This window comes from Copadichromis virginalis, linkage group LG12 (genome assembly GCF_057382275.1).
Source record: "Copadichromis virginalis isolate Kocher_CV1m ecotype Utaka linkage group LG12, C_Virginalis_male_GT1.1, whole genome shotgun sequence".
Classification (NCBI taxonomy): domain Eukaryota; kingdom Metazoa; phylum Chordata; class Actinopteri; order Cichliformes; family Cichlidae; genus Copadichromis; species Copadichromis virginalis.
Window position 1 is genome coordinate 33,896,767 of NC_140629.1, and position 26,319 is coordinate 33,923,085.

General features: G+C 37.4%; 1 protein-coding gene across 3 annotated transcripts in view; it reads right to left on the bottom strand.

Annotated features, from left to right (window-relative positions):
• Positions 1 to 26,319, bottom strand: part of ksr2 (kinase suppressor of ras 2) — a 125,236-nt gene that overhangs the window by 44,739 nt on the left and 54,178 nt on the right. For all 3 annotated transcript variants that reach the window (XM_085476193.1, XM_085476194.1, XM_085476192.1), the window contains 6 exons: positions 19,750 to 19,922; positions 4,533 to 4,602; positions 3,227 to 3,310; positions 2,801 to 2,886; positions 1,787 to 1,807; positions 1,342 to 1,451 (listed from right to left, as the gene is read on the bottom strand). In XM_085476193.1, the coding sequence (XP_085332319.1) occupies positions 1,342 to 1,451; positions 1,787 to 1,807; positions 2,801 to 2,886; positions 3,227 to 3,310; positions 4,533 to 4,602; positions 19,750 to 19,922 (544 nt within the window). The remainder of the gene's footprint in view (positions 1 to 1,341; positions 1,452 to 1,786; positions 1,808 to 2,800; positions 2,887 to 3,226; positions 3,311 to 4,532; positions 4,603 to 19,749; positions 19,923 to 26,319) is intronic.

Below are 26,319 nucleotides of genomic sequence, written 5' to 3' on the forward strand. Positions count from 1 at the left end.
TGACTTTACAGACTTAAAATCTATTTATAAATTAAACAATTTAGAAATTTTATCCAGAAAGCAAGCAAAAAAAAAAAGAAGTACCTGATATTGATGAAAAATAGACAATATTTTTTTGTTCAGCAGCCAACTGTTAAATCTCAGGTGCCCTTGAAATGCACCAACACGTAGAGATTTCAAACTGTTATCCAAAGAGAAAACACCAGACAAAAATTAGGCTTTTCAATATGATGGATCATCTTCCTCAAGCAAATTTATATAATTTCTGCTACTTGATTTTGAAAGCGCACTGGATAGAGAGAAATCAATGGCTGCCTGGAAGGTGGTAAAGCAACCTGAAGAGTTAGGGAATACTTTGTAAAAACAAAAAGAAAAATAAATCAGAGCATCTGTAGTTTGTAACAAATGATCAAAGTCTATTGTATAAGCAATATAACAATCAATCAAATGCAAGTTAGATTTTAGGAAGATATCATCATCTCCTGCAGAAAAAGATTAACTCTGAAAAATTATATTAAAAAGTAAAGATAGTATCAATGTGGTATGTGCAGCTCAACTGGTGCACAGCAGATTGTGCACTGCCATATATTTTGATACCTAACGTCATTAATTTAAATTATGATAGAACCACAGTTTGAATTTGCAATTTGAAAGAAACATACAAACACAAGAAAACTAAATGAATTTAGTTTCTAATTCTTTAAGTAATTATGATACGAACATGAAATAAAATCCAGGGGTTAAATGGTTATTTTTTAATTATAATCACTCCACAAGATAATTGTTCCTAATAAACTTTAAATTACATTTATCACATCTGAAGAAATTAACAGAATTTAGTGATACCACCATTTTACTTTACTTAAGAATATTTCAAAGTTTATAACCAAGATTTGAGTTTTGGAAAAGTGAATCCATGAGAAACACAAAAAATATGTGTGTTGACAAAACTAACACACTCCAGTTTCTGAAAACCTCAAACTGTTAGACAAAGGCATACATAAAAGCTGTGGCTTACTCACATGTTCACACCTGCCCATTATTTCCTAACAAGCGTGTTTGTTTCACAGTCTTTCCAGCATGGTGTTACCACCATGGGAATTTAGTGATAAACTTTTTTCTCTGGAACTGAGCTGAATTTGATAGATGTGCTGGCTGTAAAATATCCAGTGTAGGAAAACAAATCCATCTGTGTAAACATCAATATTGCTGAAGATATTTTCGTATGGTTTCCTGATTCCAAATACACAATGACTCACAAAGCTCCCAAAAATAAATGAAAGCGATATGTAGGACAAGAAATACGCAGATTGTAATACACGGTTTATTTTTTACCCTTACCTTGTTGATTTTGTTGGTTTTGGGGAGCGTCTGACTGATGTGCAGGTCTGTGTACCTGAGCGGGTTGTTGATGTCACATGGCACTGATTCAGTCCGTACCAGACGAGCTACTGCAGAAAGAAAAAAGCATAAAGGAACAATGAAGCACTACGGGAGATTGACATTAAACAATAATTGCCTAACAGCTTTAGGAAAATTAGACAAATTCTTTATCAGACACAGCTTTTAATGTGAAAAAAATGAACAAACTGCCTCTCCTTTAACACCATCCATCTTTTATCACACACACACACACACACACACACACACACACACACACACACACACACACACACACACACACACACACACTGTTAAAACAAATTTCCTTGAGCAAACTATGTCATTAATAAACTGTCATTTTCTCTTACGAAGGCAGAGAAGACATCTAATTAATGCTCTTTACCTTGAGTTGTTCCTTGATGATCTTATTTTGAGAAGAAGGAAGGCAGAGAGAGGACAAAAGAAAAAAAGAATCTTAATTCTCATTGCAGATAATAGGAATTTCTGTGTCAGTATAAACAGCTTATGATGCACATTTGTCAAACCTATATGGCTTAATTAATCAGGAGATAGCCTATACCTGCAGAAGCAGTTTCACTTTTACAAATGAAAGCTGAAAAAAAATATAACTTCATTTGCTCAGTGGAATCAGATATGTCCAAATTTAGTTAATCACAAGAGCTGTAGAGCCATGCCTTTGGGTTGCCTAAAACAAATGAGAGCTAGATAGCTTCACAAGGCTTGACAAAGGCATTAATCCTGGCTGAGCTGGCTAATAGTTAGGCCTCCCGTACTCTCACACAACGGTTTTAGAAGTCTTGTTAACCATTTATTTATTGCTTAATTATCTGTTAAACATAATAAAATAAAAACTAATAGTCAACAAGTGTAAAATAACGTCTTGATGCATGCTCAATCATCCAGATAAGTAAATCCCAAAAGGTTGATTCTGTTCATCTGGACGTCACGTTTTCAGTGGGACAAATGTTTCGTCACTCATCCAAGTGACTGACTTTACAACAATGGGCTGTAAAGTCAGTTCCTTGATCATTAATATGCAAATTCTCATGGCCATTGATCAACAACTACTGATCAAAGCCCATTGATCAATGGCCATGAGTACCATTCACAGAGAGTTGGGGAATGGCTGCAATCACAGCATTGTAAGATGGCAAAAGATGTACCCTTAGGCCCCCTCCTGGATTCAGAGATGGCCGTTCCCTTTTCACATAAATGGCCTCCTTGACTCCACGCTCAAACCTGGAACGCTTTCGCCATCTTACAATGCTGACAACTCTCTTTAAATGGTACTCATTACCATTGATCAGTGGTTTTTGATCAATGATCAACAAAATGTGAAAGTCCGTCAATTTTGTATAAACATAATATCAACATTGGAAATTACATCAAAAAATACCTTTGAGGGATTCCCGTCCGCCTCGCTGAATGATCAGTAAATGGCAAGGTGGGGCTTCTTTGGTGCATTTGTTGTGGCACTTCAGCCTGAGTATGCACGAAACAGAAACTTGATTAGTGTGTGTTTTGTTGTTATGTGGTGTTTATTACACAGCAATAACATCTATGCAAAGTGGGTGGAAAAAGAGACAGATGCAAATTGGAAATTTATTCAAGCAAGCTGAAAACAAAAGGGGTCACTGATGTGTGTCATGTCGAAAAACAATCAAAAGAGACAAAGAGATATAATTGAAAAACAAGCGGGATGGCACACTAATTAAACAAAGTAATGACAGGAATATAAGCGAATGTGTGCGATTAGATATTAATTACTAATGTGGACAATGACAACAATGGGTACTCAGCACTGACCAGTACTGATACCTACTTGCAGTTTTTACATTTCAGTCCAAACAACATTCCCTTTCCACATACTATGCATGTCTGGGACATCCAGTATTTCGTGGAAAACCTACAAGCCAAAAGAAGAGAAAGTGAGATTCCGAAAAAGGGCATCGATTTTTCACTTGTTGCACATCTATATGACATGAAGGAGCTGAGGATTACAATGAGAGGAACACGGGTTCTGACCTTTTGCCTTTCATAACGTTCTCTCATTCTGACAGAAGGCTTTTGGCAAACATATCTCATTCCCTGCCTAACCTTTCTGCAAGGATAATAGATGCCTGAAGAAGCTACTCCTCTGAAAGTGTTTACCTTCCTAATCTCCCTCACCTCCTGATTTAATTTGTGGCCATTTCATTTTCATCTTCCAGTAACACTGTGCGAACGAATAGGCTGTATGGTTTTTACATCAATATAACAATCAGTTTGAGTAACGGGGGTTCACAGGCCTGTGTCGCTGCTGAGGATTCCAACACAGTCTCTTCTACAATAAACAAATCCACAATGTACTTTGGTACCAACAACCAATTCCCTTCACACACTAAGTGGTCTGAGCACATATGTGACTATTGGCTGATGCAATGCCAGCAGTGTGGCTGGCTAATGGCAGGTGACTAATGTAGTCTGACAGAATCAAAATCTCTTTATTATGCCAATCTTTTTCATCAACTGAAAGGCACAACTTACTCCAACCAACTCCACCTGACTGATTTCTTTAGTAGGCTGTCAACTATGAGTGATAATATGAAATTAAGAGCCGATTCTGCTTAAAAAAATTTATCTTTCAGCACAGGAGAGGCTCTAAAGTGGTGGGTTATTCACTACTTTCCTAAATACATTTATCATAACATGCCAACAATATGATCAAGGGCACACTTCTGAAAACTGCAAACTGACATCAAGGAGGCTGCTGGATGGAATAATGGTATTTCTTAAAACCATTAATCACCTTAATCTTCAAATAACAGCTATATACATTACATTTGTGCTCAGTTTGGCTCCGTATAAAGATGCTTAGAGCTCCTCTTTCCACCTCACAGACTTTCAACAGGAAAAACACCCACGATCTCGAGGTTGCTAAAATCCTCCAACTAATACTGTAGCTATTGTTTTACTTTTTAGATCATAAGCACCCTGCTTGGAGTCAAGCAGGGTGAGAGTGAGAAAGAAAACTGAGTAAGTTACACAAGAAGCCCTTTTTAATTGGACTGCCATTCTATCACAGATGTGAGCATATGCACAGAAGGAACCTCATCCACACTCACCCACATATTTTCCTTTAGGCCTACCTGTGTTTTATTGAGTTTCCCAGATCTCGTCGGGGAATCTGTGGGGACCAGCGAGGCACTGAGAGAGTGTCTGGAGATAGAGTGGAAAGGAGAGGGCAGAGGCATGGTTTTTACTTTTTTAAGTCTGTCAGTATGTCTTTCAGAATTGACTAAATGTCTGGTATTGTGTATCACATTTAGCATGTATGGCATTTCAAGGAATAGACTGTTTTTGTAGCAACAAACTGATATTTTGGTGTCAGCTTTAATTAGCTGTAGAGAGTCAGGTTTAACAAAATGCTGTCCTTGTTATCAAGATAGAGTAGGTAGGTAGGTAGTAGAGGCAGAGGGAAAAAATCAATAGAGTATAGCGTCATGATATTTTGCATGGCAATATCTTATCGATATACTGACACAAAAAAATCCATATCTTATTATATAAATTGCAAATACAATTTGTTAGTACAAATGCTACAGAATGCTACTCTTGGCTGCTCCCTTATTCACAAGGGGTTATCACAGCAGGTAGTGATGCATGTTTGATTTAACAGAGTTTTACAATGGATGCTCTTAATGACACAATCCCAAATAAATTTGTGTCTCTTCCTGGGGGGTGTTCGCTTGTTAGGATAAATATAGTATTTAAACCACTACACCATAGATTAATAAAATCAATTAAAGTCCACCGGATGGCACTGTTAACTTTTTTCTATTAAGGTTAGCAGAGGTGACAATGTGCTGGATGAAGTTGGTAAAACAATATTATAGATTGGAGAAAGCCAAGGAAGCACCATCCGTGCTTTAACAGGGACGAGACAAAGACGATGGATGTGACACATCGCATTTACAAAGTCAAATCTCCCACACCACCATCATATGATAACAATAGCCAAGGACACCAAAGCAAACTTTAAATCAGCTCAAGAAATATGCAGTGAGTATTAAATGAAAACTAGTTTCTACAAAACCTCCTTAGTCTAATAAGGATCTCACTTTTTCCATAAAAAAGGAAAACCTTATTGTATCAGTGGATAATTAGCAGGAAAACCTGGATTCAAAGCAGAAGAACAGCTGTGTAAATAAATGATAATCTGATTGTTCTACCAGTTTTCCAGACAATTTAAAAACAGGCAGAATGCTGATGGGGCACCATCTTTGTGTATGGGTGTAACAACAACTGATTTCCAAATACCTGTGTCTCTCAGATCCTTCATCATTATTGTGCCTATACCAAAAAACATCACTAACTCTGGAACGTTGCAATAATTTAATAATTTTGAGAACCTCTAATCCTGAAAAATACCCAAATTTAAAGTCTGTTTGATCTGAGCGCATACTGATGTCACTGACTGAAAATCCCTGAACAATCGTGGCTACTGAAATAGAGGTTAATAGACTGCATTACTTTTACCAAACTATGTATTAAGTTTCCATTTATTTGAATTTTGAAGGGTTTTTTTCTTGACAATATCATCCTGTCATTTTATTTAACTGATCCCAATTTTACTTTGAGTTGCCTTCTCCTTTTTTTTTTTTAATTAAAGAAATCGGGCTTTTCCTTGCAACTCCTTTCTCTCTCCTGTAGCTGTTGTAACCAGCCACATTTATTGCAGCACTGGCGCTATTTTCATTAATCCAGGTCTCATATAAACATAGGAAGTCCAAATAGGGGCTGGGGATGATAAACTCCCCCACTTTTACACTTTATGCTAGTTATATTCAGATTCTTCCTGAAAGATCCTGCGGCTTAGCTTTAGAGCCGCAAATAACTTTGGAAAATTTTTCTACTAGCAGTATTAACAGTCCATGGTTTACTGATGCCTGGAGCTGGCTTTGAATCTTGACTTCTGAAACCAGAAAAAGTTGAACAATGATGTTTTAACATCATCTTCAAATTCACTGGAGTCTGCAATTGGCATTTGAACACTGTTTGACACCGTGCTGACCTCCTTATTTTTGAGTGGCTGCTTTTCACTGGAAATTCTTCATCCTCAAAGGCCACCTCCAGTCCTGCCACAGAGTTAATCAAGTCAACACCACACAGGTGAGCCAGGTTATACGGCGGCCGCTCCATTTGTGCTCCCTCTTCTCCAATAGCTTATTCTTAAGCGGTCCAGGAGATGGATAGATATCCCCAGGGAATAGCAAGCAGATTGTAATGATCAGCACATTGCTCTGATGCACTTTGTGTTATATTTTAGCATATTACTTTTTCCCGTTGTTTATGGAAAACAAAGGTTTGTGGCCAAGGCATGCTCTCCATATCCAACACTCTTAGCTCCTTTTAATTGATGGCCGACTGTACTAAGTATATAACAGCTGTAACCACATGAAACAGTATTACCGCAAACTTGAAATTGTTGTAATAGATTAAAACATACTGATGATTAAAAATAAACCAGTAGAATCACAACCAGAACTGATCCCCCTGTAACAATCTTAGCATCTGTACTGCACTGTGCTGAGATTTTTAACTGTCTTGAATGTTTTCCATGTGTGAATAATCTCTTGTAGAGGGGTGGACTTCAAATTGCTTGGTTTTATAATCCTTCTCAGACTGAGAAGCAGCAATAATTGCTTCATTGATCAGAAACCATTGCTGATACAGTTCCTCCTTAGCTTCACAGGCATCTGAATGCTCCTCGACATCCTCCAGCAGTGCCTCCACAGGTCTGCATTCAGTGAAATTAGACTAGACTAATGCAAACACTTTAGTTTGTCAGGTGCATGCCAAATTTATGACACGTTTTATCAACAGCGTTATTCAGTTGGTCTGTTTGATAGACTGATAAAACAGGTACTGACAAAGTCTGCTTTTGGAGATACAATTTCCAATTGAAAAAGCAATAAATTGCAATATATGTTATTTCAATACTTAGTATATTGCAAAAAATTTTAAACTGCAATAATATTTTATTGTGCATTAATGATAAAACCATATTGTGGAGTCTCTGGTGATTCCCACTTTAAGCTCGATTGGTATCTATGTAGGCAGGTAAAGTAAATAAACAGATGAGTATATGAATAGGTATAAATAATAAGTATTGTATGAAACGAGCGAGACTACACAATGTAATACATAATAAAAAACTTCTCTCTAATGCCCGTTGCAACCTTTTGGGATGAAAACAGAATAAGCTGAATCAGTACCACCTGTTTGAATTGTTTGCTGTAGATATCCCTTGATAGCCAAGCTACTTTAGTGTTATCTGTAATCTATTATAAAGAATTCTGGCTTAAAAAAGATTTTTACCACGAAAACCTTTCACATGGTCCATTAGTGCTTTCAGTAACTGAGCAGCCCGATTCATTCATAAGCCACCTCTTAATACCAGGTGAAAACAGCATCCAACACTGAATTGCCTGTGAAGGCGGCTGGATGTGGTAGATATGCATTGAGATGATATCACACTCTAAAGATGTGCTGGCTGCAATAATTCAGTAAGAAAAGAACAATGCTGAAAAATGCTGACATAGTCAAGGGTCATGGTGGAAAAACCCATAATAAAAGCTCATTTTTGGGTGTTATTTCAATTTCTGCAGAAACTGCACTACCACAAGTCCACAGGTAATTTTCAGTTACACTTTTACCAAAAAAATTAAGAGGAAAACATATCAAAAAAGCCATTATAACACTTACATATTTCTCAGAAGAGTCTATTTTTTTTTATTAAAGATGTTATGTATGTTATGATAGGAATGCTAGCTAGAGCAGTCTAAAGCTGACAATAAGGAGCAGGCTGCAGATAGAAAGATGCATTTCTAATAATTATTTCTAATTTTCAATATTATTTTCACACTTGGCTCTAATAATTCAGCAATTATAAACAGAAATCTGTCATAATGTGTCACAAATGTACATGTCCCACATTGGGAGAATAAATTTGTTTCATGAAAACACCACAACTGTATATATGCAGTATTTTGAGATTGTCAGTATACACAGTTTTATTTAAAATGACTCCCAGAAACTTTTGCACAACTGCAAATGCTTGTGCCACCAGAGCACGATGAATGCGAGTTTCAAAGCACTTCCATCTTTTATACTATTTATAGTTTCAATGCTCAACTTTTTATGCTCAACTGACTACCAGAATACACATAGTATTTATAGTTTCATAAAGATTTGGGTATCTACTATATAGCTAAGTTCATCCAGTCTTGCTAATAACACTTGCTAGCATTAGCGGATAACATAGCCCTACACCATCTCAGTCAAATACGGTCACTTTTGGCTTAAATAAAACCAACGTGGTGGTGATCAAATTTCTAACATTAAGGCATCCACATGGAGTTTTACAAAACTCTGTCCTTATCCATTCAAATCTAGTAAGGGTTTAAACATATTGGCATAAGCCTGATACCCAAGTCATTGGCATTGAAGCAAATTAAAGTAAAAAGAAGAAGAAAGTTTTATATTATGTTATTTTTTATAATGATTTATATTTACTAAATTACTAGGTTTTCTTTAAGTACATTAACAATTTTCTTAGATTTTTGTTACTCGAACAAGGCGTTTATCACACAAGTTTCTAAATGGCCTAATGTACTTTTAGTAACACTTTTTCAGCACGAGCGACTGGTGTTTGAAGTTTTAATAACTGCAAGTAAGAAAGATAAGGAATCTTATTTTTTTCATCTGTTGAAAGGCACAGTCAGTTCTATTAATTCATTACAAGGCAGCAAGTAATCAGCAGCTGTCGACAGTGCTAATGTCATGGCCCTGGTGCCTTGAGCATTTCCTGGTTCCTGAAACACCCTTCCTCCACTCCTCCTCCACTCTCTCCAGGGGCTTGGTGTCTTCTCTCCACACTCCGATGCATTGCTCAATTACACTCAATCAACCTGATAACTCAATATAAAGGGAACTGACATCATCTGCTTCTTGTCCCCTTTGTTGGCAACTGGCAGATGATTGGGCTTGTCAGTGGTGGGACCAGAGAGGTTTGTGTGTGGTTTTAACAGCGATGATTTTCTTTAACAAAAATCTTCTATGATCCTGGGACTCCTACAAGAGCAGGTAATGAGCATTTATGTCAAGAGAACACAATGAAGGCAGTCAAGTAAAAGCATAAGCTTAAGACATGACAGAATATTCTGTTTCGAATATGCTTTGCCCTCAACAAGCTGGTGCAGTTGGCTTGTGTCTACTAATGTTTTAATTTTTCAGTTTCACATTTGATTGTGATAAAATTAGGTATATATTAGATACAGATGAACTACATTAGCTTGAAATCCACAGGAACTGTCTCATGATAACAGCCCCCCTTTTACTGTTCAGAAGCTGATCATTTTAAAGGCAGATGCCCTGTTGGTGCTGCTTCAAATTCAACAAAATCTTTAATTACACAAAAATCAGTGGAAAAGCTTGACTCTTATATTCATTTTTGTTTTTTATGTTAAGAAATACATGGAATAAACATGACATGAGCCTCAGCAATGAACTACAGGTGGTTGGGTACACACCTTCATCTCTTTAACAAGGTAAACAGCTTTACTGACCCCTGCTGCTGGGTGGAATCGACAGGTGGCATGTGCAGCATGAGGTCGTTGTGTGGCTGCTATCACTTGTCTGGCTTCTTTCATACGACAATATGAGGTTGCTTGACTGTACTGTTATATATCAAATATATCAGCTGCTCTTGTATTGCTCCATAAGAACTTGCTATACCATTAAGTGTACTAACTTGCACCATGCCTGAGAACCATTATCTGCAACACTACTCCCCTGCTGCAGTTACAATGTCCTAATGATCCAGGTCGTAATAACCTAAAGTTTGTTTCAGCATTACAGTTTTTGTCCTGGTCTAATGTCACAACTAAACACGCATTTGTTACACTTAGAAGTAGTCGTGTTATCTCACTACGAATGAAGGTGAAATAAATGCAGTGGAGTTTTAAAGACTCACACACAAACAGAACATTTGATCAGTAAACAGAAAATTAAACTAATTAAAAACTGAAATTGAGCATCTGCGGAGGTGCCACCATATCGGTTTAACAGTCCGGGGAGGAACAACAAAGTTGAAGCAATTTGACAGGGGTAAAAGAGCACATGTCTGCGTACGTGGTCACACATGGGTGACATCTAGTCACCTGCCGAAACTATCAAAACTTTGAAAAATCCAAAACCATCATAGAAATATAAACTAGGGTCCATTCTTTCTAAGTGTTTGCTTGTGTGTGCTTGTGTGTGTGACAGATGAGCCTCCAGGAGCTGACAAACCCCAAGGCGCCAGACAACAGTGTCCTCCTCCATCTTCTCTTATTGGCCTCAGCCTAATTAAGCTGAGGCCTTCCGTCCCCCTCCTCCACTTGCTTGTCATATGACACGCGTCAGGCCATGGGGTTGAGCATGTGTGTGTGTGTGAGAGAGAGAGAGCCGATGTGTATGTGTGTGTCTATTTTTATGAAAGTTAAAAAGAAAAATCTAACTACACAGAATCGCAGGGATACGCGTTTCTCTTTGTCCGTGGGTTAAACAGATGGGGCGGGTGTGTGCATGTGTGCAGAGATAAAGAGACTGCTCAAGTCTAGGAGCCTACTTACAGCCAAATATAGTTTATTTGACGTTAGACTGAGATGCCTCTCTACCTGATTGACTGAACGCTAAACACTATTCTCCATAGAGAAGAAATTTGTACTGCGGGTAGAGGAGAGAAAAGTGAAGCGAGCGACAATTGAAAAACACAGAACACAAACAACATGAAAAAAAAATCAGACACAAATTCTAATCATTCTCATTGTCAATGCTATTACCAAATCATCTCACCCACACCTACTCTCATCATTTTCAGAATTATCAAGGTCGAAGAGCTCAATGGACAGATTGCAGCACTTTGGCAGTTTGGATAAAAGCTTCAATCAAATGGTTGAATGCAATCAACGGCACACATAACTGGCACAGTACAATCAAGAGATAATCAATAGCTTACGTCTGGAATACCAAACAAATACAGCAGAACACACCATTAGAACAGACAGTTTCTATGAGAATGTGAAGCATGTTTAACAAGATAAGGGTCTGACATGAGGGTATACATACAACGGACTGGGCAGAGCAGCAGAAAAAGTCAACGGGACTGTAAAACTGTGTGGGTGTTTGCTGCATAATGTGCTGCATTATTGTACATTAGTGTTATAGGAGTGACATGTTGCACACTCCATCTTATTATTCTTATTGTTCCCCAAAAATTACACAGTTGAACAAAGTATTGTATTTGTTTGTGGAATAGCACAAGACATAAATGAAGGAAGGGGTGATATTTTTTTTTCCTTTTCTATTCCCATGTGACAAAAAAAAACAAAAAACGAGGAACAGGAGAAAAGCAAGGTTGCACAGTTGCTATGACAACAGCAACACGCCGATCTGGCTTTTTTTTTCTTTGCAAATATACATATATATATATATGATGGACATTATGGACAATGCCAGACATCCTCTGCACACGGCCATTAACAACCAGAAGAGTCTGTTCAGTGACAGGTTGCTTCTCCCAAAGACAAGAACTAACAGACTTAAAAACTCCTTTGTCCCACACGCCATCAGACTGTTTAACTCCTCCCTGGAGGGGAGAGGGAGGGGAAACAGGAGGACAAAGGAGGGGGGAACAACTAAGCTGTAGTGCCTCTTCACCTCACTGTGCAATACCTTTTGTGCAATACTTTTGTAAATAGTCAACAGTGCAATAGACTCAATACTTGAAATGTGCAATTCACTTGTATTTTTATTTTTATTCCTATTTATTCTATTTATCCCCTTCGTATATTTTATTTATATTGTCTCTGTATTTATATATATATATATATATATATATATATATATATATATATATATATATATATATATATATATATATATATATATATATATATGTGTGTGTGTGTGTGTGTGTGTGTGTGTGTGTGTGTGTGTGTGTGTGTGTGTGTGTGTGTGTGTGTGTGTGTATTATATATATATATATATATATATATATAATATTCTGTAACTCTGTAACTTCTGTCGGTGCTGTGCTTTTTTGGAAATCGAATTTCCCAGAGGAACCCACCCGAGGGATTAATAAAGTTCTATCTAATCTAATCTAATCGAATATGAGTGTGTGTGTTAACATCTTTGATAAACAAGAACACATAGATACATAACTGCAAATAGCATATATGCACATGCACAAAAGCTGTGATACACTGACAATAGCAATCACAACGCTGGAAAAACAGCAATTATCTTGAATGAAACAAGTATCTCAACACTGCCTTATAGATGGTGGGAGTCTTTTAAGATTGCCGGTTTAAGCATGCCAGTGAGGCAGAGGGAGGAGGGATGGGAGAACAGATGATGCCTGGAGGTCTTATGGCTCGGTAAAGACTTCCTCAGTTGGAGAACTCGAGCTTCTTGGAGCATGCAGACAAGCAACCCAACCAACAGGCACAGCATGTTTTAGTAGTGAGGCAAATCTTAGCCAACAAAAGGCTTTCAGGTTCCACCTTATGTCCCTATGCACACATGTTAAGGCCCATTGCTTTTGGAAAACACTGACAGCAACAGCTATTTATTGGAGTAAATACAAAAATTTGCTGAGCAAAGTGAGCCCTTATGCCCCCCCACGTGCCACTCCATCTTATATAAAACTGAATAAACAAAGTAAATTAGGGGAATGCTTCTGTGGTGCACATATCACTCTGTAACTTAGGATAACTTTAGAGGCTTTTGTCAATTTCTCAAAATCGGTTGTTTTTGTTACATTATCCTGCTGGCTAGTTGTCTATTAAACCATTTTGTTTAGATTAGCTGAGCTGTCAGTGGGATCTTTTGTACACACAGTGTTAAGAAAGACTCCTCTGACTTGTGGCATTTCTTTCTAACACCTTTGAGCTAATATAAAGCAAGGATCAGTCTGACACTAACTAACCAGTGTTTATGGACCCATCTTCAGAGTTTCGGGGTAAGACCTCGATGAGAAAGTTTTAAGCCAGATTGAAAGTAAATTAGGTCCTGCTAACAAACTTTTACAGTCTGGAAAGCAGTTTTTACTTAGTAGTCTGATGGTACAGGACAAGACAATTAAATGAAAAGTTATTATATAGTCTTAAACAACAAACAAACAAATAACAACAAACAGTAGGGGAGCATTGGTTGAGAGGCCAAAAACAGATACACATCCACACTTACAGCAAATTTTAGAATTGCCAGTTAACCTTGCATGTCTGCAGACTGTCAAAGAGAACATACACATGCAAAAAAAAAAAAAATTGCAGTCAGGGAAACAAATATGTATTAGGGCAAAGGACAGTGCACTACTCTACCTTCTTTCAATGCTGTATTTATTTTTTTTATTAAAGTATTCTGATTTTGTGGTTTTGATCAAGAATAAGAACAATTGTTATAAAAATGTGGTTTAGTAAGTTTTACTAGCCACAAAGCAACAAAGTGATGACTCTCCAAGCCTGAGTCATCATGTCAACAGTCTTTTCAGTTTTATGTACTAATAGCTGTGTATCTTTCCTAGAATACTGAACTGAGACCGACTAAACCGTTCTTCTTAGATAGCCAGTTTTCCTCACGCTGTTTTAATTTCAGTGGTTATTTAGAGCCCTTATCTATTTGCCAATTCTCAAAGGGACCTCCATTGTGGTACCACATTTGGTTGCTAGGAGATCTGTGACGCAACACGCAACTGCAAAGCATCTATGCAAGGTTAGGCAGAGTGGGTGACGTCACTGGCAAACATGTAGAATTAAAAAGAGTGAGTTGTGTACCAAGCACATGAACATTTAAGCCATTTATATCCACAAGCACACACTCTCAGACTCCCACACTCTCCATCCCTCCCTCTCTCGTTCTATCTTACTCACGCACAAATACACACATCAGTTTTGCAGCAGGCGTGTGTTTTGGTCCGTTGCCAGCGCTTGTACTGGATCTTCAAGTGGACACAAGGCATCATCACAAGCTAGGGAGTCTATCTAAGCCAACTGTGTGAACTCAAAACAGCCTGAGGCACTAGAGGTGAGCTGCCCATACAAAAATGTCCCTCTGTGGCTATCATAACTTTTCAGATTGGACAAACAATGACTTATCATACCACCTGGAGCGAGAACGAGAGCTCAAGAAAATGAACTCTCACTGGCATAGCCATTCTAATGTTTATTGCGTGTAGGTGTTTGGTTATATGTGGTGTACGTGTCAAAACGTCAGTAAATAGTTTCACTTTTTAGAAGCAAGAATTTTCCCCTTTTTTTCTTGTTTCTCTGTTTTTTTGAAGGGGCATCGGTGGATAATGAAGTTGCAGAAACCTGGGCACAAATGTTTGCTTGGCAAGAGCCACTTGCTTTTCAGTAATTAGACATAATTTCGAACGGGATAAACTAGTTCATCATCAAATCATTATAGAGAGCAATTTACCTCACTGGATAATGAAAAGAACCCATCACAATACAACTTCAAATGAAAAATAAAGCAGACTTTTATCTTTTTTTTTTCCCCATCAGGAAAACTTTCTGCAACAAGATAAAAAAAATAAAGTTCTTTAAACCAGCAATCACACTTACACTGTGTTCTCCGGGTCCAAAGAAGCAACATTACACTTTCACAGCTGTTTGTTATGTTGGCAGTTCAGCTATCCTGGCGATAATGTGAGGTTAAAGGAGTTTATGCGCTAATAGAGCTTTTTCACAGCAGACATTTTGGCATACCATAGCATGAAAAGCACAGCTGTGATTAATACTATAAATGATGAGTGCCTTCCATTTAGGTGAGCCAATTCCAGAGTCCTAATAATGACCATGTTGGCATTGCTTTCTGACTCAGTTACTAAAACCCGACTGCTTTAAAAAAAAACATTTCACCTGCCATATTCATGCTCTGATGAGTCAAAATAGCTCCTCTTAGAGTACTGTGCAGTATCAAGCCATCCCTCATTTCTTTATGTTTTACATAAATATAAATACAGTATATAAGGCAAAAACAGTTTGCACAATTAAAAAAAGCTTGAATGTCATTATTTAATTCTTCAACAAAGCCTGAACTCTCTTAGGTAAGCCGGTTTGTAATTTCTTTAAGTCGTCTTCGGGACTAGTTCTCCAGGCTTCTACAAAGCTATTCTTTGCATGTTGGCTGCCTTTTGTTCTGTTCTCTGTCAAGGTGATCCCACATTGCTTCAGTGTTGATGTCCAGGCTGTGAGGAGGCCAGTCCATGACTGATAGTGTTCCATTGTGTGTTTGTCTGACTAGGTATGCTATTACTGTATTGGCAGTCTGTTTGGGATCCTTGTCATGCTAAAAAAAATGAAGCCGCTGCCAATCAGATGCTTTCCAGATGTTATTGCATGGCAGGAGAAAATATGATGGTACTTTTCTGTGTTTATAGTCCCATAAACTTTGATGAGATCTCAGCACCGCTGGCTGAAATTCAGGCACAAACCATTACAGAGCCTCAACCGATGGTGGTAGACTCACACTATTATACTCCCTCCTTGCTAGATTTTTGCCTTTTTTTATTATGTGACTTTTAGATACTGTATATTTACTCTAGATCATGTTTTAGGCCTCTTACTTCTTCTTTATCCTCCACTTAGTCAGTTTCCAAAAGTGTTTTAACCTCCTAAGACCCGAACTCTTCCACAGCATGCATTTTAAATTTTTCTTTGATATTTGGGCTGATTGGGGCCCGATGAGTGTAAAAACAAAGAATTACCAGATTTTTTTTAACCTGATTTTTGTTTCTAAGAAAAATAAGAGCCACATATGAGGATATTCATTTAAAATTTTGATAGAACAGTAGCAGTATAATGTCCTCGTAAGTGGATATCAGGCCCTTGTAGAGCAAAATTCAGTATTTTGGTCTAAATAACCCAAAATGTGATGTCCACATATGTGGACACCAGGTCCTAGGCGGTTAAGGACATACCACATGCTATACTGAGATGCCACGATTTTTTCTAATAGTTCTTTGGGAATCAACCTTTTTGTGCAAAAATACTGTGTTATCTTTGGCATTTTTCCAAGATTCAACTGAAGAAACTAGAGCATATTATGTGTTTATTATGTGCTTTTGTGACAGGCTGCTAGGAAACAAAAACAAATCCTAAAATTAAGTTCAAACAAATTTCTCTAAAAATGCACACGTACAAGGACCACACTAAAAATAAATGAAAAAGCTGCCAATGTCTGAAGAAAAGGTCCTTCAGAAGAACTATTGCTCAAGGCCTCCTAAAAATGAGAAGGAAAGTCCAGCACCTAGGAAGCAAAATATAAAGAAATTAGGTCTGACTGAAGATTTTTGCACAGTTCTGCATGCGATACACCAACGTGTACATGTAAGATAAATCAATTTTATCGCATTTAGGACAGTCATTTAATTTCCCAGCCAAGTGTGGATTTACCATGTGCAGTGCATTTGAAGTGCATAGCATGATGGTATTATTTTTACTGGGGCTTTTTAACTCAAATAGCTCCATTAAAAACTCAGCTTACAAATATCCTCCCTTAGATGTGATGCATCGATTGGAATCACCCAGTAGGAATGGTAGAAATGTCAAAATGCAAGCGACAGATGATTAATAGATATAATATGATAGAATAATAGACTTATTATTTTAAATTGAATAAAGATCAACACACACAATAACCAGTAGCTGCAGATTAAATGAGAAACTATCTGCAGCTTGTCTCCAGAACCTAACAATGTGCCAAGGAGTGCCTGAGCCGAAATACACCACTGTAATGGAATTATATTTGTAATCATAACCAGCTTCTCAAGGTGGAAAGCCAAACAAACTGCTGACGTCTCAGCTTCAACTGGGCACTGACTCATCCCTGGCAGACAGTGTTTGGTCCTGGTTACCTCAGCCAGTCTCGTAGCTCCTCCGCATGTTTTGATTCAAACGACTTGCAAGATAAGTAATAACACTGCTGGCTGGAGGGCCCTGACGTATGAGATGGCTGTGATACCATAAACCCAAACATAGACACGGGATGGATGTTTAGCCTGGCTGACCTGGCAGTTGCATACTTGCCCAAATGCTCACACAAGCATTCACACACACAAACAGATTGCTGAACTACTATTCCTCTGGGCAACTTTGTAAACATTGTTTTTTCTCTGCTCTGTTATTTATAATGAAACACAATGAGCAAATAGTGATCTGATGATTCACGCTGTCTTTTTTCGTTAAGCACAATTTTGCCATGCCGGTCATTGTGTCAGCTATTGTGTAAAATTTTGTTTGTTATTTTATCAAACAAGTACATTTTTCCACCTGGTTATCAATATGATAAAATAGATTAAGCAGATTTTGTAAAAGCTTACAGTTAATTTAACACAGATAGACGTACTCCCTTTTTTTCTTTTGCAGTCAGTGCTCGAGTTGTAAATAAATAAATAAAGTTCCACATAAAAACAGAACTTGGATGTTGCCCTTCAGCATTTAGTGTAATTGACACCGGCACAAACAGTCTTTCTAACAGTCAGCTGTACTGAGGAAAACTGCAAAGCACGCCTCAAGGAAATAGCTCACATTAAAGTGAGAAATCACAGGTGATATTTCAGAGCGAGCAAGCTCAATGACTCCTCCCAAAGAGCCTTAAGGGTGTATGAAGCTGTACGACTCCTTCAAACTTGTCCACAGTAGAGCGCTTATTTTGGATTGCGGGTATAAAGGCAGGTTTCCAAACCAAGCTGTGATACCCACCGTGTCTAATAATGCTTTCTAGTACAACAGGATAAAAAAAGGCAATGTGTACTTCCTCCAACTCCAAAACTCTTTATCTACGTAAGAAGTTTATTTGTGCTATAGCCTAGAGCAGACCGTGTTAACTTGGACGATGCAGTTTGGTGGTTTTTCAGTTCGCACTCCCACGACACATACGGGAGGGGACATATAGAAGTATTTTCAATGAGAATAAAACAGTAAATCCATTCTCTGATCGATTTATGTTGTGTTTTTACAAACCGTGCTCACCTCACAGAAGCCACCACTTCTTATTTGGTCAAGCTTAAAGCTCACGTTGCAAGTTCTGATTTGCACAGTGTGAAAAAAGATACTTTTATTGTGGGTATTCACAGTCGTTTACAGCATGCTCACTTTAATGTTCTCCAGCTGCATAAAAGGATGTGCTGTGAGAGCAGATCTGTTGCTCAGGTAGCATGATGAGTTGACTAGAATCATCATCAGGACAAACCTACTCTTCAACATGGTGAGATAATTACTTATTTACTTAAAAAGAAACACTGCATCTTTTATATATTATCTGTGGGTATAAGCCAGCATCTCTGGCTTAAAATATCTGTAAATAACTCACAATGGAGGCACCAGGTTTTCCATCTCTTATTAAGCTAATGGAAAAACAAATCTGAATTAGAAATAATAATTCATACATCACTGTTTTTCCTTATAACATACTTATTAATATTTTATTACCGGTAATAATTTTCTATCAGAAATCAAGTATGAACCTCCTTAAACCAGAGATTTTTACAAGCTTCGTCCTTTTTATGTTATTAAATAACTGATCGTTTTGGTCCAAACCTTGGACATCTGTACCCGTTTTGCCATACTAAATGCATTAGCATTTGAGACTATGCCATTAAATTCACATATATCAATTTCACCTTTCACCTCCTTTTTTTCTTTTTCTAAATGTGTGATTATTCCATGTCATGCCTCAACCAACAAGTATGCACAGCTTTGTCCCTTATACCAGTTAGTGAAGTTTTGCATGGATTCCGAACACTGAGTGTTATCCATTCATCACCCGTTTCATTGACAAGACTTCCATTACTTTGTTTCCCTGCATTTCCCCCATCCCCATCTCCTCAATCTAATGGCTTCCGCAGAATGTCTTAATGTATCAGCCAATAAGGCTGCCAGTGTGCAGCAACACACAACCTCCGGTCATTATTGTCACGACCTGATTGTCTATTTATTGCATTTACCAGCAGAGCTGTACTAAAGCATTTTTTAACAAAAATAATTACTTTCAGCAGTTAAGTAAGAGCAGTTAAAGCAAGTGGTTTCTGCAGGTGGCAAGGCATAGTGACAAAAAACTGATGAACCAACTGAGACTTGACCCAACTAAAAGCAGAGCAACATCCCAGGAATGAAACATTGCCAGAGAACTAAATAATCAGAGTAGCAGTAGAGTAGATTATGAAAGGGATACGTTCAAAGTATTAAGAAAAATGTAATTTCATTTTAAAAAATCAGTGTGCGATATTTAAAAAAAAAGATGTTCACTTACTTGCAGAGGGTGTTTCGGCATGAACAGGTGGTGTAGAAGGGATGAAAGAGGGGAAGAAGAAGGATCGCAGAGATCGTTCAGTGTGGAGGGGTGAGCGCTGTGTGGGCAGGTTCTCACAGCTGCCCACACTGCTGTGGATCTTAAGGTTCAAGGGCTTGGTCTTCTTCTTGGCTCTGGTGGACAACAGACAAGAGAAAAATATAAAATTGAGACATTAGAGGTGAGTGCAGCAAAACTAAACAAGAAACCAACATGTTCAAATGATATTTACTATAATTAAACAGTCTGGACTATTTGTTTTTGCAAAGACGCACAACTTCAAAGCTGGACAGGAAGGCTGCACAGTTTTTGGGGTATAGCTATTCCTGTAGTCACAACCAAGGTACAAACACTGCAGTCACCATCACATAGAAGAGAAAACAGAATTCTACACCAGAATAGTTCACATATGGAGAACATAATACAGTTTAGTGGCAAGAAATATTGCATATTAAGTAAGGGAAATGAAATGTACCTATCAGTCACCATCATTATTATTCTCACACCTATATATAATGTACACCCTACACCTGAACGTAACAAGAATGCAGGTGGACAAGTACAAATAAGGCATATATATTAGTTTACGTTGCATATTGTGTATTATGCATTAGAGTAATATCAATAATGTACTTATAACACTGAATAACAAACACTTAGAACTTCACTGTATGTTCATTGTACTCCAGAATTTGGAGAATATTTTTTCTCCGCATCACAAATCTGCTAACTTAACAGAACTCAGGGCAAAGTACCAAATATATGTATTTTCTGCACAATCACATAAACAAACAAAGAGGTGCGACAACATCTTGAGCCACAGCAAGTATGGTGTACCGAAATACCAGATCAGCAACATTAAGGGCTCTAGTATTAATGATAAAGTCAGGAAAGCTGGGAGTCATTTTCATAGCATGATAGCACAGCCATCGCTGTCATGCTAGAAGAAAACACACTGCTGTCGGGGTCAGAAAAGCAAGTAGGATCGAGGAACAGAAGATTAAACAAGACACTAATAAGAAAAAGAAAAACAGCTTTTTTTACTGCGATTTTATTCCAAAGTTTGGCTCCGACTCAACCATTTGTGGATGTTGGAAAACCCTATGGTACTGCTTTTTAAAGTTGCACACCTCCATATGGACACTTGCCACGTAAGTATGTAAGTGTGTTCAAACTGATGTGAAGTATCTTCATGCAATGCAATAAAAGTTACCATCTTGGCTATAGCAGAAGGGGTGGGAAGAACCGATAAATATAGGTTACAGATAGAAACCTGTAAGGTGCTTGAAAGACATCCTTTTTTAATTGACTAGTATTGAGTATCAAGTCAAAGTGAAAATCACCAAAATTTTCCCATGATCACTTCTGTTTGCCAGCCTGCTTCCACTGTGGAAGCTTGTCATTTCAGAGCTGAGGTCTGAATAATTAAGCTTGTAGAGCAATTTGTCTTTGTCAGCTGTCAATATGATTTTTTTTCTAACAAAACTTTTGTGTATTTCAATAAGGTATTCCTTGTAAGTACACAATTCCCTGAAATATGAAAGACAGACAGCTGTGAACTGAGTAAACTAAGAGACAAGCTACACAGTTTGGGCTAATTACAAGAAAAGTGTGTAATTTAGCTAAAAATATCTCAAGTGACTTGCAAAACAGACTTTTCTAGCTACTGGTATATCTGGGTTCTAAAGTGGAGCCACTGGAAAGTCTGGAGCCATTGCTCATATTAAAGCATGGTTCACGGTTAACCTGCACTAGAACTTCAAACGATCACATTAGCCTCTTATCTAATGTACTCAGTCAGGCTGATAAAATGAACCATTATTCCTACAGGATCCTAAATACACTAACTTATGTTATTATTGCAGCTCAGGAGAACACGAGGTGACTTTGTGGGGATAATTGGAAATAAAAGTCGTCCTTCATTAGAGAAAATAATCCACAGACTGTTAATTCCCTGTAAATTAGAAATGCAAACATTCGCTGTGATAGACGTTATCGGCCATATTTTCTCATTTTAATTTCTCTACTTTTTTTGATGTGAGGCTAAATTTACTCAGGCTATGGAAAAGATTTTGCCCGTTTTGCAAGAATGTACTGTACTGTGCAAATGTCTTTACATTTTTGTTCAGTGAGCCAGGAATTCTTGTACTTTCTCCAAATGGTATTGAGCAATAGTTGTGAAACTATTTGTGAAAGTCTTTCATAGTTTTTCTTTGGGCACTGGCTACTTTTTCCACCTAAACTCTTAGACAAGTCTGTTTACCTGACCATTTTTAGAGACACGTGTTTGGAGTTTATTTAGTTTGCTTGTTTGTTAATGCTGACCTATGAATCATTCATGTGTCATAACAGAACAGACAACTTAACAGAAAACCAATTTTATATTGTATATTTGTCACAGAAATAGCAGAAATACACGTTTTAACGATGGTAGAAAAGTCTTTTTAAAAGTACAAAGTGGATGAAGCAAAACAACAAAGAAAATCCAACTCCAAATGGCAGGCAGTCACAAGGGAAGCATTCAGACAAAGACCAAAAGACTAGAGCAAGTCTATAAACACACACTTGAACAGACTGAGGGCTAATCGGAGGAATGAGACACAGCAGGGGAAATGAAGCACAGGTGAAACTAATTAAGCCAATGACAGGAAATAAAATTAAATGCAAGACCCAGAAGATACATGATTACCAAAACAATACAGGAAAATAATAACTGGAAGACTGGACACAGGAGAACTTGACACAGTAGGAAAAGGGGGGAGGGGGGGGGATCCAAAAACCCTGACAAAAGAACCGAGAGGTAAATCAGGCCCTTTAAGCTTCTGATCTTTCTGAGTTAGCTTTGATATTTTGATACTTCCAAACCATCAACATGTCTGTTAGACCTCATTCTTAAAAGACTGCTCAAAGAAGTCATGCTATTAATAATTATTTGATCTTAGGTATGATCAAACCATATGTCTTTGAGGTGGTGGTAATTAAACCATTACTTAGAAACCATCACTTGACCCAACTGTCTTAGCCAATTATTGACCAATCATCACATTTTTTTAATTTCTGAAAGAGTAGTAGTAAAACAGCTAACAAGTCATCTTCATACGAATGTTTTATTTCCATCATCACATCATAGAAACAGTAAATATAAAGCAAAATGAAGAATTTTGCACAGACTTTCAATATTTGGGATTACTATACAGCAGCTTTAGAATTTCTTGGTCTACTTTATTTGTTTAGTCATATTATATAAAAAAGTCATTATACTACATATTCCATTTACCTTAATATAACAGCTGCCTTTAGGCAACTGTTGTGATTCCATGCTATATAAATGAAACTGAACTTAATTTAAGTGAACTGAAATGCAAATGTTTGTTACTGAATTAGTCAAATTTCTTCATAGTTCATCTCATATTATGAAAGAACGAGAACTTTTCACTTTCATATGAACAACCTCATTGGTGTACAGTAAAGCAAGCCATATGTTAATGCCAGGTACCTGCTAACATAAGAAGGCAGAGTAACACCCCCACCCCCTGGGACCCCACTGTGCCCCCTCCAAAAGGAGTGCACAATGTCCCCTCGTTGCTAATTTTGGAGTAATAATTACTGCTCCAGTTTCAATTACTCTTTTTCCTGTTTTTCCCCCCAATCTGTAATTTAAATATTGTCTAGTAGACATTCTTATATTTGTAGGTGGGTCAAAAAAAAATAGCAGAAAATTAGAAAAAGACAAAAATGATTCTGAAAATGCCAACACTGGCATGTAGGTGTGTTTGGGAAACCACTCTTGTTATAATTAAAGCCAGCAGAAGCAGAGACATCTTTGGTGCTACTATTCTTTTAAGTACTGAGTCTAACTAGTGAGTGTTTTTTAATAAGCACCATTAAAAGAATGCCATATTAGCTATTAGCAGTTCCTGACTGCAAAGTACTCACTGCTGTACAAACAACAATCCCTGGATTACTTTAACAATGTGACAAGTGCCAGGCAGGTTCAACAAAGACTTTTTTCCCCTAAAATTCTTAAGCCGATTTATCGGTCACAATGACGTTTGGAGATAATGATATCCAAAGGAAGAGGAAATAACACCAAATGGCATGAATATGAGATTTATGTTTGTGTGTCAGGGCTTAAGAACTGTGGGTTAAAGACTGCACCAGTCCTTCTCTATGTAGATGTAATTTACTTTAATTTACTGCCAATACTCTTAAGCCCCTTGATGCTATGTACCACAGTTCTCTTCAATGTATCACTGAGGACAGTTTCAGCACCCTTCATTGTATTCTCCATGCAACAAGAACTGTCTTTTTTTAATTTACTAGGCTATTTTAAATAAACTGTCATGTTATTCATCATCCACCCTGTATGGGTTGCAGAATATACAAAAATGCATTATCTTTAATGGCCAATTTATTACAAAAAAAAAAAAAACAAGGGAAACTGCAGTCTGCTGTTATGCATCTCATAGGATGAAGTGTTAGTTTAAAAACGTATTACTCCAGGGCAATTTCAGCTTCTGTTGGTTGATGTTTTATATAATAAATGTCCCTGCTTTTTGTAACTGTTTTTACTCTAGTATCCATCCATTCATTCATCCAAAGAACAAGGGAAATATGTGATTCTTTATATCCTCAAGTAATGTTAATCCTGTTTTAGAACTGCAGAACTTGAGCTGACGTAAATGAAACAGTCATGTAAAAATAAACAACTAATCTCCATCCATATAAATCCCTGCAGAAACATAAATAACCACACTGTAATCGGACATATCCTCAGGAATTTTACTTTAGCGACATTGGATTCACAATTGTAAAAATTTGATGTAAGACTGAAATTTAGGATTTTAAGTGACACCGAGACTGAAGTTGCAGACTGATGAGCAAACGCAACCAACAAAAACAAAACAAAAGAGTTGCACTTGCACATAGAAGACAATGAATTTTAAGTGTCCAAACAAACACAGACCACAAGGAGACAGGTGAGAAAAGGAGACATGAGGAGAGTCTATCTGTGAAAAACTGACTTGTAAAAGTAGTAAAATGAATGCTGAGTTCTGACTTATCATGGAAAGTGTTAAATCCCACAGGAATATTTCCTCCCATGTCAGTCTCCCACTCCCTACACTGAGTCATGCAATTAGACCTGTAAACCAGCCCGGCACTTCACTCCCATCTCCTGCAATAAGGAAGCAGCCTGCAGGTTATCACTTCTTCGTCACAGAGCTTTTGTCAGCTATTCCGATTAGCCCACTTTATGAAATTTGAATCTAAATTAAACCATTCATCTCCCTGCATGCATGCCTTTATCCTCTCCCCGAAGATGTAGATGTTCAGTGAGGGAAAAGTGAAAATGAATGTGAAGAGTAGGGAGAGGATTCCCAATTTTCATTTTGAAAACGTTTGTCAGTGAAGGCAGGCGGGCGAGAAGGAGGGGGAGGAATTTAACTCTACGGTGGTTAATGCATCTATTCAGATGCCTCACATATGAAAAGTTCAAGAAAGGAGAAACTTAAAGAAAGAATACACAAAACAGAGAAGAAGGAGGAGGTGGGTTACTTGTCAACTGTCAAGAGAAATCAGCCACAGTGTGAATAGTTGAGATGTCTTTTGATCTTCTCGACAATTGTACATAGTGACGCATAACTCACAGATGGAAATCACTGCGTGTTTGTGTCACATTTCAGGTAGCATTTCTGAGTCTCTTAATCCTCCTAGATGCTCTGTACTGACAAAACAGGAATGCCAAAGCTTTTTTTTTCCAAGTACCATTCAGTCAATTCGCCTAAAATATTGTAGTGAATAAGTTATCGTCTGTGTCATGTTTATTACCTGCTAATTTCTTATTCACACACTTTTTTCCAGTTACATCCTGTTATTATCCATCCCTGGGATCATTAAAAGGTCATTTGCATGTGTTTTGAAGTGAGTGAAAGCGCAATCGTAAGCTTCCCTAACATATTAATAAAGACATCACAAATTATGATACTGAAATTGTACGCAATGGGGTTTTTTTTGCTTATACTATGCATGGAATGGACTTTGTCATCATATCTATAAAGGGAGTTAAAGTAATCAAGTAACATTTGGAGTACACAGAGTAAAAAAGAAAGTAAATTCATCAGTACAACATATCCAATGTACTTTGGCCATACTTTAACTTTTTGTTTTTATGAAATTCACTTTAAATTTCCCTGATTGCTTACACGTTTTAGAAATGTGATTTGCTCTTCATAATATGAAAGCTATGGAAAAAAAAATCTGACATTCATGCACACGCATTCATCCACCCACACCCTCCACAGTCCCTTTCCCCACACTTGCAGAGATGCTAATTACAGTGACACCTTTAAGCAAAAGTTCCATTTGATCAAGGACAGAGGTGAGAGCAGGAGAGCAGTGATCCATCAAATGGCACGCTTCCTTTATATTCTGACATATCAAGAGGGCTTTAAAAATGCAGAATATTGCAGAGCTATCTGCCTAACTAGCTAGCAGTTGTTCACTATACAAATTATATATCTAAGTGATGCT